A 13,873-nucleotide genomic window follows, 5' to 3' on the forward strand; every position below is an offset into this window, starting at 1 on the left:
TAGATGGTTCTACAGGCAGGTCACTATGATCCAGAGGCCATTAGGAACTGTGCAGAGAAAGTTGCCATTCACTGGCAGCAGCTGATGCTCAAAATGGAGGATCGTTTGAAGCTGGTCAACGCCTCCGTGGCTTTCTACAAGACGTCAGAACAGGTACAACTCACATCACACATTCACAAAGCACCGTCTGTGCAGGTGAATAGGGTTGCATTTTGAACTTATAGATGTCATCATGAAACTATACCAGTTCTTTACTTACATTAAAGGATAAGTAAGGGATTTGGTCCTTTTTAAAAACGAGCGGGATACTCAACATTTTAACTGGCAATTACTGCAAAGCTGAATGACTGGGAGACCTGTGTTATGAACTGTGCATACTGTTTAAGTGATTGCTTTATGAATATAGAGAGATTGAAGAAACAATATTACTTACTTGTAATTTAAAACTATTTTTTTTGTAATGCAATTTCCTTTAAGAAATGTTTGAATGTACAGTATATTCAAATTTGGTAATATTTAACTAATTATGCTTTTTAAAAAACCCCAAATTTAACAAAATGTATCCCAAAATCTTGGATAAAGCCAGAGTTACCATAATTTTGTTTTATACTTTGTAAGTTTCCAACGTTTTGATGGAACATATTTTGGATACAGTCGTTTTTCGAATTTAGAAATAAATAAGACAATTCATGTACAGGTCTTAACGATGTATTTTTGTGTATCTGTGTGTGTGTCCAGGTGTGCAGTGTGTTGGAAAGCCTGGAGCAGGAGTACCGTAGGGATGAGGACTGGTGTGGGAGTCATGACAAACTGGGCATGCAGGCCGACACTGACCACCTCATACCTCTCATCAGCAAGCACCTGGAGCAGAAAGAAGCTTTTCTCAAGGTGATACACACACACACACACAGAAGCACACACACACACTCACACACAGACAGACACACACACACACACACACACACACACACACACACACACACACACACACAGACACACACACACACACACACACACACACACACACACACACACACACACACACACACACACACACACAGATATTCACTGATTTGGACAAACAAATGATTTTGACAGCAAGTGTTCTCCAAAAATTGCTGACTTCACCTTTAAAACCAAACAGAACAACACACACACACACACACACACACACACACACACACACACACACACACACACACACACACACACACACACACACAAGTTTGTTTGAAAGGCACACAACACATTTATTTTAAAAGCACCCTACTGCTTATGTGTATCTGCAAATTGCTATTGTATCCATAGTAAAAGATAAAGCAGGCTGGATTGAACAGTGTGTCTGCATAGTGTGAGTATGTCAGTATAACCATGTCACGTTCCCCTTGCCCCAGGCCTGCACTCTGGCCCGGAGGAATGCCGAGGTGTTTCTGAAATACATCCACAGGAACAACGTGAGCATCCCAGGAGCCTCAGGGCACGCCAGAGGGCCCGAACAGCAGGTTAAAGGTACGTGACGCTTGATTTTGTTTACCTTTATTTATACAGGTAAATCCCATTGAGACCGGAGACTCTTTTTCAAGGGAGACCTGTTCCCACTTACAAGTTACCATTCTCACACACACATTAATACACTGATAACAGGCTAAGTATTGACATTCACACGAGGCAAGGTGGGTGAAGTGTCTTGCCCAAAGACACAACAACCATGACACACGTGGCATAGTACATAAGAAAATGCCTGCTAATTAAAACTAACGTCAATCAATACATTTATATATATATTTATTTTTTTCAATATAACAATACCAAGCCAATATATTATTTTACATTCAATTTGCTTGTGATAGCCCTGAAACACATATTGCTATTATATTAAGGAAAGCAAAACTATTCATGTAAAGATCATTGTTTTAATTTTGCACTGACTTTTTTATAATATTGCGTTCAAGATGATGAAATGAGTTGGATTATATATGTGTGAACTGTGTTTAGTAAGATGTATTGTGTTAATATGTACCTAACCTTAGTACAGTTCATTTAACTTAAGTTGGGATGAGGGAAGGAGTGTGTATTGAATATAACTTTTTGTGTATTTTTTGGTGCAGCCATTCTGAATGAGCTGCTGCAGAGAGAGAACAGAGTGCTTCACTTCTGGACGTTAAAGAAACGACGGCTGGACCAGTGTCAGCAGTACCTGGTGTTTGAACGCAGCACCAAACAGGTGTGTGTGTGTGTGTGTGTGTGTGTGTGTGTGTGTGTGTGTGTGTGTGTGTGTGTGTGTGTGTGTGTGTGTGTGTGTGTGTGTGTGTGCGTGTGTGCGTGCGTGTGTGCGCGTGCGCGCGCATGTTTTTGTGTGTGCACTAGTGAAAAAAGAAAATGTATAATGCAAATACAGAGATTTAGAATGAACTTTATTTTTGTGTGTGTGTGTGTGTGTGTGTGTGTGTGTGTGTGTGTGTGTGTGTGTGTGTGTGTGTGTGTGTGTGTGTGTGTGTGTGTGTGTGTGTGTGTCTGCAGGCTCTGGATTGGATCCAGGAGACAGGGGAAGTTTACCTGGCCACACACACGTCACCTGGCAGCAGCCCCGAGGAGACAAAGCAGCTTCTTAATGACTACCATCACTTCAGACTATCTGCCAAGGTACAGTACTGTGTGTGTGTGTGTGTGTGTGTGTGTGTGTGTGTGTGTGTGTTAAAACTGTATGTCCTTACGCAAAATTGTACATATTTATAAAAAAAAAATTACCCACACTTGAGGAAACTAAACCAAACTATATGTTTTTTTTTAACTATTGTTTTAAGATAATTTTTGGTCATGTTTGTTCTTTATTGATGCAGTGTGTAGTCTGTATACCTGACTAGGTGTGTGTGTGTGTGTGTGTAATTTGCGCTGTGTGTGTGTGCGTGTGTGTCTGTATTACTAACTGTGTGTGTGTGTGTGTGTGTGTGTATTACTGACTGTGTGTGTGTTCTACAGCAAACCAAGGAGAAGGTGAAGCTGCTGATCCAGCTGGCTGATAACCTGGTGGAGAAGGGTCACGCTCACGTGTCAGAGCTGAAGAGATGGGTCAGCACTGTGGACCGGAGGTACAGAGACTTCTCCCTACGCATGGCCAAGTACCAGGAGAGTCTGGAGCGCAGTCTGGGGGTCAGCTCAGAGGTGATCATACAGTATATATACACACACACACACATGGGCAGACAGACAAGATGACAGACAGACAGACAGACAGACAGACAGACAGACAGACAGACAGACAGACAGACAGACAGACAGACAGACAGACAGACAGACAGACAGACAGACAGACAGACAGACAGACATTTTGTTTCAGATTCTTTACAAAACATTTTCGTCTCTCTACAGGACACTAAAGACCTGGAGTTGGACATCATCCCGGCGAGCCTGACAGACGACCCCGAGGTCAAACTGAGAGACCCCAACCATGAGGTCAACGAGGAGAAGAGGAAGTCTGCACGCAAGAAAGAGTGAGTGCAAGAATAACACTGGTTGCGTTCCGAATCGCATACTCTTTCTTTTTTCTATTCTACATACTACATCTGACGATAAAAAGAATCTAGTTAGGATGCAGTAGGCATACTATTGGGGCATACTTTTACTCTTTTATTTCATCATAACATTGCGCCTTGATCTTGCCTCTTGCTTTTATATCCGTCGCATCCCCGTTTGTTTTCATAACATGGACCTATAGGCTTCGTCGATGTTACGTCACTTCACGTGCGCACTGGATTGTGGGTCAGAATCGCCCAAATAGGATGCACTTTTCAACACTAACAATCTTGGCCGCATGAAGTAGACCATCCGGGTATTCTAACCATCCTAAATCTGGCAACAAGAATCGGGACATCCTAAATCTTTTTTCTACATACTATATAGTAGAAAGTATGCGATTCGGAACGCAACCACTATCCTACTGTAAACTTCCAAAACACTTACATCTGTCTTTTAACCCTTTGTTTATTACAGGTAATCTCTTGGAACACAGGGTCTTAATTCTAAATCTAAATCTTAAATGTGAACAATTATTTACATGCAATATATCTGTTTACTAGTAGTACTCTCTCTCTCTGTCTCCCTAGTTCAACTTTGTACTCTCTAATGAAGCTTGAAAATGCCAAAAAAAAGAATCTTTTAAAAAAAAGAATAGAAAAGTATTGGGGGGACCTCAGCTGGCTCATATGGGCAATGGAATAAACCAGACATAACACTAGCCTGGTGTTATAATTCACACCATCTGAATCTGCTACTTTGCAGTGAATCTCGTTGTAGACTAAACTTGTCTGCTGCCTCAGGTTCATCATGGCGGAGCTCCTGCAGACAGAGAAAGCCTATGTCAGAGATCTACAAGAGTGTCTAGAGGTGAGAGAAAACACACACACACACACACACACACACACACACACACACACACACACACACACACACACACACACACACACACCAACATTTACCCTAGTATGTTCATGAAATACTGTGCTCACAAAACTTAATTTACCATAATTTCAGTCAATACTATACATTGATATTATTACGTGTGAATGTCGATAGTTAGCCTGCTATCGGTGTAAATGTGTGTGTGTGAATGGTAACGTGGGAGAAAGGAAAACAGGTCTCCCTTGCAAAAGAGTCTTCGGTCTCAATGGGATTTACCTGTATAAATAAAGGTTAAAAAAAAATACTATATATATTAACCATATATTATAGTTGAATGCCTTTTCTAGAGTGGATACAATTGTCATATAATGATAAAAAAAAATTGTAACAAAATCAATGCTGATTTGTACAAGACAAATATCTTCCTGTGTGCCTCCCTTACATACTGTATCTGTCTGTCTGTCAGACCTGTGGGCCTTCCTTACATACTGTATCTGTCTGTCTGTCAGTCCTGTGGGCCTTCCTTACATACTGTATCTGTCTCTCTGTCAGACCTGTGGGCCTTCCTTACATACTGTATCTGTCTGTCTGTCAGTCCTGTGGGCCTTCCTTACATACTGTATCTGTCTCTCTGTCAGACCTGTGGGCCTTCCTTACATACTGTATCTGTCTGTCTGTCAGTCCTGTGGGCCTTCCTTACATACTGTATCTGTCTCTCTGTCAGACCTGTGGGCCTTCCTTACATACTGTATCTGTCTGTCTGTCAGTCCTGTGGGCCTTCCTTACATACTGTATCTGTCTGTCTGTCAGTCCTGTGGGCCTTCCTTACATACTGTATCTGTCTGTCTATCAGTCCTGTGGGCCTTCCTTACATACTGTATCTGTCTGTCTGTCAGACCTGTGTGCCTTCCTTACATATCCACTTACCTTTCAGACGTACCTGTGGGAGATGACCAATGGTGTGGAGGAGGTTCCTCAAGCCATCGCCAACAAAGAACACATCGTCTTTGGAAACATGCAGGACATCTATGACTTCCACAGCAGGTCAGAGACACATGGAATTTAATTGAAATTTAATTGAATTTTTTATTTTTTTTTCTTCTTCTTAGTTTTACTCTATTGTTATTTTATTTTTAATTAAATGTATTATTTTGCCTCTTTTCTATACACATAATACCATAATTGAATACACTAAATGTATGTTCATTTGTGGTTATGTCTTCAAAAACTGATACATAAAAAGTTAAAAAGAATTACAAAAAAGTCAATAAAATCCATAGGAAAAGAACAACTAAAGCAAGCAAATGATGAAAGTGGACACTGACAGACATAATACAATAATATAATAAAACGTAATTAGCCTTAATCAAAATGGAAACTGTCTAATACTTGCTTTTACACGCTCGAAAAGTTTAGTTTTTGTTTGAGATTTTCTTTGAGAAAAACTAGCTTTTAATTCACCCGTGGGAAAAACCCTGTTATTTGTTCTAGTGTTGTAGCTATAGGGGATCTGAGAAAGTGTTTCCTTTCATAAAGTACAGACCTTTCCCCTGCGAACCGGCCTTTGTTTGTGATCTGCTCTGTGGTTACCTCAGGGAGTGTCTGTGTTGGTCCCTTAAGGAATTGTTTCCTTGTACTTTAAGTAAAAAGGAAATTGAGATTTTTTTTGCTCTTGCCGTTTCCTACTCAAAATGTTGAAAAAATCACAAAGGGTACAGCAGCACAATGCAGTCAGGTTTAGTTTAAAGGTCTAGACAAACGGGTGCTCCAGTGGCGTAGTGGATAGAGCGCGCACCATATTGGCTCCAGCCTTCGTTGCAGTGGTCGTGGGTTCAAATCTGAACCGTGGACCTTTACTACAGGTCATCCCCCCTCCCCTCCGTCTCCCTATTTCAACTCTGTACTGTCTAATAAAGCTTGAAAATGCCAAAAAAAAGGGCTAGACAAACATTTATTCTATTTTCTTTAATAATAAAGAGAGAGAAAAAACAGCTGATGTTTATTATAAAGAATGTTAACTTCTTTTATATCGGTTATTTTCTGTGTTATGACTTTTTTTTTATAACTTTATTTATGGATTTTATCCTTTTATAACATACACATAACAACATAAACACACAACTTGAAAAGCACACCCACAAACAAAAGACAAAAAAAAATAAACAACCAACATGGGGCACTCTACTCTACTTTTTCAGGACTTTTAATAGGTTGAGTGTATATTTAGATGTGTTCACTGTGTGTGTCTGTGTGTTTTACAGTATTTTCCTGAAGGAGTTGGTGAACTATGAGCAGCTACCGGAGGATGTCGGTCACTGCTTCGTTACCTGGGTGAGAGAGCCGGACCTTTTTCATCCAGATATAACTAAACACCTTTTAAATCAAATCAAATCAGTTTTATAAATACAGCCCAATAACACAAATAGACAGTTGCATCAGTGAGCTTCACAAAGACCTTCCCTTGACCTCTGTTCTAATAATGGAGGCTACACTTTAAGGTGCAGCTTGTGCCATGTTGCACCGCCATGTTTCTACAGTATCACAGAACGGACAAACTTAACGGCCTTACACATTTTTATATATAGTGGGCGTCCTGGGGAAATATAGAATAAATAACTAAATACATCTTCACCTCATCACTTGATATTGTGGGAAAGACTTGAGGCAGTGGTGGATGATGCCATCTTTAAGTAACTATAGCTTCTTGTCCTTGAAGGCCACCGTAGCTTCTGTAAATTCTCCCAAATGGAGCGCATAACAATGGAGAGTCGCAATCTAGAATTGCACCACTAGATGGCGCCAAAATACACTGATACCACACACGGCACCTTTAAAAATGCATTGTAACCCTCTAAGATGTTTTAACAATGTATCCTCTCTCTTGTTTTCCAGGCTGATAAGTTCCATATTTATGTGAATTACTGTAAAAACAAACCGGACTCCAGTCAGCTCATTCTGGAGCATGCCGGGAGCTTCTTTGACGTGAGTAAACATTTCAATAATCTACTACAGATGATACATTCACATCATAGGGCGGCAGTGGTGAAGTGAGTAGGGAGGTCGTCCTCTGGAGTGCAGGGTCGGAGGTTCGATCCCCTGCCTACCCGCCACATGTCGAAGTGTCCCTGGGCAAGACACTGAACCCCACATTGCTCCCGATGGTTCGAAAAGAGCCTTGCGTGGCAGCTACTGCCATCGGTGTTTGAGTGTGTGTGTGAATGGGTGAATGTGGTAAGAAATGTAAAGCACTTTGGGGCTGAGAAAATCGGCAAAAAAGCGCTATATAAGTCAAGTCCATTTACCATATCATGTCTAAAGCTAGACTTTTTTGCATAGGGCAGGAAGAGTTATGGCAAAGAAAATGGCATAAATAACCCAGATCCAGGCATTCAAGGTTGGTCTTCAAAAGATCAAAAAGGCCTTTGATTCATAGGGCAAGATACATGAAAAATACACCGGCACAGAGAGACACAGTTGGCTATTTGTGTCACCACACCCTCAAGAAGAAGATGCATCGGTGGGCCTTTTAATGTATTGTGCCAAATGGATTAAAGGTCTTTTTATCTTTGCTGTATGCTGTGTGTGTGTGTGTGTGTGTGTGTGTGTGTGTGTGTGTGTGTGTGTGTGTGTGTGTGTGTGTGTGTGTGTGTGTGTGTGTGTGTGTGTGTGTGTGTGTGTGTGTGTGTGTGTGTGTGTGTTGTATCTAGCAACCTTGAAGTCCTGCATCTGGATTATTTATGACATGTTCTGGTCATAACTTTAAAACTCATCCTTCCCCTTCTGTCAACTTGATTATTTTTCAATGAACAACCGATGCTTTGATGGATACCACAAGCACCTCTCCTACCGTTTATTTATTTCACAAAACATTAATAAACATTGTAGGCTATTCCATGTAGTTCTGTCTTCTGAGTTAACTGGTCCATTCTAGGACATTTTCAAATCTTCTAAAACACTGAATGCCTTTCAGAGAATAGCCTGTTTTCAGAATTTCTGACATAACTGCATTCTCCTCCTGTACAGGTTTCATGGACATTACCACATGCCTTCTCAAATAACCAAGGCAGTAGTTTATTATGATCAAAGTTTTGCCTCAGCACACAAAACAGTCCAGAGAGACTCCAATCCATCAGTAATTCGGTCTTCTTGTAGGCATTCACTGGAGTAAAATAACTCACATTTGAAAGGGGAAATTGGGCAGCTGCATATTATGGTGGTTATTGTGTAGTTCACCTGTTTGGTCAGCAGATGGCAGGATTTAGTCATTGGTAAAAAAGTTTAGATTCAGTGAAAGCAGTAATGTTAAATTGCACTAAATACAATATGAATGTGACTGACTGTATTTCATATTAATATTGAAATATAAGTATTTATGTGAGAGAAAAAACAGTTTAAATTCACAGCAGAACCAGCAAGTAAGACAATTTAATTCATCAGTGCATTTACTGTATTTTTCCATGTGTGTGTATGAGCAGGAGATTCAGCAGAAACGTGGGCTGGCGAACTCCATCTCCTCCTACCTCATCAAACCGGTCCAGAGGATCACCAAGTACCAACTACTGCTCAAGGTAGGAACACAAAACACACACACACACACACACACACACACACACACACACACACACACACACACACACACACAGACACACACACACACACACACACACACACACACACACACACACACACACATTGAATGTATTTATTATAAAAAAAATAATGAAATGTTGGGTAAATTATCACATTTAAAAACTTAGTTGAACAGATTGGAGAGTCGGGAAGTAACAAGGGCTCATGGGATATGGAGTTTTTAGTGAATAATGTTTTTTTTTCTCCTTTTGCACTTTTATATACTCTCATTACATTTATTCCTTTAAAAAAAATTGCTGGGAGTCGGGCTAAGGGTCTAACAGATGTGTAGCCCACTGTGGCAAATGGCTATTTTGTGATATTGGGCTATAGAAATACACCTGATTTGATTTGATGTGACCCTGTCCCCCTGCAGGAGTTACTGTCATGCTGTGAAGAGGGTAAAGGAGAGATCAAAGATGGTCTGGAGGTGATGCTCGGTGTTCCTAAGAGAGCCAATGACGCCATGCACCTGGCCATGTTGGAGGGTAAGATACTGTCTGCACTGCTGTGTTAACATGCCACAGTTTGTAGCATTTATTCTGTTTTTATTTTATTTTATTTTATTTTATTTTATTTTATTTTATTTTATTTTATTTTATTTTATTTTATTTTATTTTATTTTATTTTATTTTATTTTATTTTATTTTATTTTATTTTATTTTATTTTATTTTATTTTATTTTATTTTATTTTACATCATTTAGATCAATCACATATAAACAGTACACAACATTGCATACGTCAAAAACACACACAAAAATGCAGTGCTTCTTTATTTTTTAGATTAATCAAACTATTTTATTCCTTTAAATTCTCTAGACTGTACCTTAAATATGTGTGTATTCATACTGTGTTTAGCTTGGTTGATATTAACCCTTGTTCCAAAATGTTATATTAAAAACAAAATTATAATAAAAAATAAGCCCTTGTTCCTCACCCTTAGTCTTTTTCTGGCATACTAAATAGTTGATAGTATAAGTATTGGAACGCAGGGTATGTGTAGCTCTGTTGATACTAACCCTCTACCCCCCCCCTTCCGCACACACACACACACACACACACACACACACACACACACACACACACACACACACACACACACACACACACACACACACACACAGGCTTTGAGGAGAACCTGGAGGTGCAGGGGGAGCTGATCCTTCAGGACAGCTTCCAGGTGTGGGACCCTCGCTCTCTGATACGGAAGGGCCGAGACAGACACCTGTTCCTCTTTGAGTTCTCTCTGGTCTTCAGCAAGGAGATCAAAGACTCAGCCGGCAGGACCAAGTACCAGTACAAGAACAAGCTACTGGTGAGTGTGTGTGTGTGTGTGTGTGTGTGTGTGTGTGTGTGTGTGTGTATTTGTCTGTCTGTCTGTCATCTTGTCTGTCTGCCCATGTGTGTGTGTGTGTGTATATACTGTATGATCACCTCTGAGCTGACCCCCAGACTGCGCTCCAGACTCTCCTGGTACTTGGCCATGCGTAGGGAGAAGTCCCTGTGTGTGTGTGTGTGTGTGTGTGTGTGTGTGTGTGTGTGTGTGTGTGTGTGTGTGTATTTGTCTGTCATGCCTCTAACAAATGCAGAACATTTGTAACAATCCATTCAAGAAGAGCTAACCGTATTGCTTTTTACAAACCAGATGTATTGTTTTAAGTGTTTTAGCCTACTTTCAAGTTCTCAAAAGTTTGTCCACAGGAAGCTTTTAAAAGAAAAACTATTTCAGTTAAAAAAAATAATAATAAGGATGTTGTTTTTATTTTAGCCATTGCCCAAGTCCTCTGTTAAAAGTGTTGCTGTTTGTCTATAGTCTTTAATGTTGGGGTAAAATGTTGGCCAAAAGATGTCTTGTACATTGGATTCCAAATGACATGTTGCACTTTCAATAATGTAACATGTTCCCCTCCTTGCCGCCCTGCAGACATCAGAGTTGGGGATAACCGAGCACATTGAGGGCGACCCGTGTAAATATGCTCTGTGGGCAGGAAGAACCCCTTCCTCTGATCATAAAACTGTGCTAAAGGTAACTGAACAATTAAAACAATTAAAAAATATATATATTAAAAAAATAGTTTTCTGTCTTCATATTAGATATATTCATACTTATTGGTTGCCAGTAGAAGCTTATGACCAGTACATACATACATACTTACTTACTTACTTACTTACTTACTTACTTACTTACTTACTTACTTACTTACTTACTTACTTACTTACTTATTTATTTATTTATTTATTTATTCATTCATTCATTCATTCATTCATTCATTCATTCTCTAGGCGTCCAATATGGAAGCCAAACAGGAGTGGATTAAGAACATCCGTGAGGTCATCCAGGAGAGGATGACTCATCTGAAGGGGGCGCTGAAGGAGCCGGTCCATCTGCCCAAAACACCTGCACTGAGCAAACCCAGGAACAACAAGAGGTTAACACACACGCACACGCACACACACACACACATGCGCGCGCACAGACACACACACACACACACACACACACACATACATGTACACATACACACACACAGCATACAGCATTTACACTAGTATAGCAAAAAAAAGGTGATGTTGGATCACCTTTTTCTATGTTGATGCAAGTTATTTGTGCATACAAAACTTCAACCATCATTGCAGTCAGAACCCAGAGTTGAATACCATTGGTAGAGTGAATAAAACTGTTACATAATAGTCATATTTATTGTGTTTTTGTAACAAAATTGCAATGCTTATCTGTAGACAACTATTTGGTGTGGAACTTTCTACACACATCTTCCCTTGAGTGAGTGAGTGAGTGAGTGAGTGAGTGAGTGAGTGAGTGAGTGAGTGAGTGAGTGAGTGAGTGAGTAAATTCTCTGTACATTCTGTGAAATGTCCAGGCAGTAACACACCTGTTATTTGTATCAATCGCTACGTAATGCTTATGCAACAAGGATATTTGGGACTTTTTCCCACCGTTACTGTTGCCACAACTAGACAAGTCATTATAGTAAACAGTGGCGCTGTTGGCAGAGGCCTTATCAACGCAGGTAAAAGGGCCATTAGAGAAGGTCGATAAAAAACTATTTGAGTGCAAGTGGTGATATCATGCCATATTTGATCTACAAAGGTGACAACATCAATGTTTTGTGTGTGTCTGTCTGTGTGTGTGTGTGTGTGTGTGTGTGTGTGTGTGTGTGTGTGTGTGTGTGTGTGTGTGTGTTTTCAGGGATGGTGATGATGGAGACAGTCAAGGAGACGGCAGCAGCCAACCAGACACCATTTCCATCGCCTCCAGGACGTCCCAGAACACTGTAGACAGCGACAAGGTAGGACACACACACACACACACACACACACACACACACACACACACACACACACACACACACACACACACACACACACACACATACTGACACACACACACTTACTGGGCGGAGCCAGCAGATATGAAGGGGCGGCAGTGCTGAAGTGGGTTGGGAGGTCGTCCTCTGGATTGCAGAGTTGAAAGTTTGATCCCCCGACCCCCGCCTACCCGTCACCTGTCCAAGTGTCCCTGGGCAAAGAGACACTGAACCCCACGTTGCTCCCGATGGTTCAGAGAGCGCCTTGCATGGCAGTTAATGTCATCGGTGTATGAGTGTGTGTGAATGGGTGAATGTGGTAAGAAATGTAATGCGCTTTGGGGCTGAGAAAATCGGCAAAAAAGCACTATATAAGTCAAGTCCATTTACCATTTACCATGAACAGCCAATGAGAATATTCGGTAGGTTGTGGATGCCTTAAAGGGATATGTGAGGCTGCGGCCATATTGCTGTGAAGCATTCTGGGTACTCGATTAGAAGGCAGCTGATGGAGACTCACCCTGTGCTCCAAATCACATAACTTTTGTTTGTACTATACTATATACTTTATTATGCTGGTTTGCATACTGTTTTACAATATATATATATATATATATATATATATATATATATATATAAATAAATTCCCCGGAAGTCCTAATAATGAGGGCATTCGGGTATTTTTAATTTTTTTTTTGTAACTGGGTACTTTTGACAAACTGCATTTGACATGCATGCTTTGGGACATCCCAAATATTGTTCTGGCACACTAGATATTTGGGAAGTATTTGGATTGGATTGGAAGGCAGGAGGATGTGGCCTGTGTAATGAGCTGATGACATACAGCTGTGCCAGTGCTACAGGGTTTCCCATGCAGCTACAATGGGCAGAAGCAGGGGCTGTGCATGGGCCAGTTGTAGAAAGTCTGTTGTTTGTGTGGCACATTTACAGGTCTTCCTAAAACCACATAGAAACCCAAATATATGAGATATATGAGATACATGAGCACACTAGAGTGTGTTTGAAGTTAATCCTTTAGTTAGTGTACATATAGGTTAAGATCGTGTGTGTAGTTTATGTGTGTATGTTGATATTGTGTGTGTGTGTGTGTGTTGAGGTGTGTGTAGTTGATGTGTGTATGTTAAGATTGTCTATGTGAGCACATGGACAGAGAAGGAGTCTGGTGATGAAAAACTTCTTCAGGTTGTGTTCAGGCGGCTCTTCTGATGTCGACTACAGACCAGCCTCTCACATTCACGTAAGACCGACTTTAAACTTTTGATTTTGACACTCAAACACAAGTCAAGTGCAAAACTTCACCAAAAGGGGAAACACAGAAGACCTTTAACTCGTTGTTATTGTTTTTGTATTAGCATTATTTTTTCTTAATCTAAATGTGGCGCTATGTCCACGTTAAACTAAACCGCCATTAAATCATTACATTAAATGGTGAAAAAACAAAGTTGGTCCATTTATGAAGCATCGTTTAGCTTGTTTAGAAGCAGTTTGTTTCCCAAC

At 40.4% G+C, this 13,873-nt stretch overlaps 1 protein-coding gene across 1 annotated transcript in view; it reads left to right on the top strand.

The window, feature by feature from the left end:
- LOC307258501 (kalirin-like) overlaps window positions 1–13,873 on the top strand; it is a 75,553-nt gene that overhangs the window by 11,616 nt on the left and 50,064 nt on the right. The window contains exons 8-24 of the mRNA XM_080038054.1: window positions 4–153; window positions 739–888; window positions 1,395–1,509; window positions 2,109–2,224; window positions 2,521–2,643; window positions 2,980–3,162; window positions 3,370–3,491; window positions 4,317–4,383; window positions 5,333–5,442; window positions 6,660–6,729; window positions 7,291–7,380; window positions 8,874–8,966; window positions 9,404–9,515; window positions 10,154–10,344; window positions 10,954–11,055; window positions 11,313–11,458; window positions 12,238–12,337. Coding sequence (XP_079894180.1) covers window positions 4–153; window positions 739–888; window positions 1,395–1,509; window positions 2,109–2,224; window positions 2,521–2,643; window positions 2,980–3,162; window positions 3,370–3,491; window positions 4,317–4,383; window positions 5,333–5,442; window positions 6,660–6,729; window positions 7,291–7,380; window positions 8,874–8,966; window positions 9,404–9,515; window positions 10,154–10,344; window positions 10,954–11,055; window positions 11,313–11,458; window positions 12,238–12,337 — 2,040 coding nt within the window. The remainder of the gene's footprint in view (window positions 1–3; window positions 154–738; window positions 889–1,394; window positions 1,510–2,108; window positions 2,225–2,520; window positions 2,644–2,979; window positions 3,163–3,369; window positions 3,492–4,316; window positions 4,384–5,332; window positions 5,443–6,659; window positions 6,730–7,290; window positions 7,381–8,873; window positions 8,967–9,403; window positions 9,516–10,153; window positions 10,345–10,953; window positions 11,056–11,312; window positions 11,459–12,237; window positions 12,338–13,873) is intronic.

The sequence above is a fragment of the Ammodytes marinus genome, assembly GCF_949987685.1.
Source record: "Ammodytes marinus genome assembly, chromosome: 12".
NCBI lineage: Eukaryota > Metazoa > Chordata > Actinopteri > Uranoscopiformes > Ammodytidae > Ammodytes > Ammodytes marinus.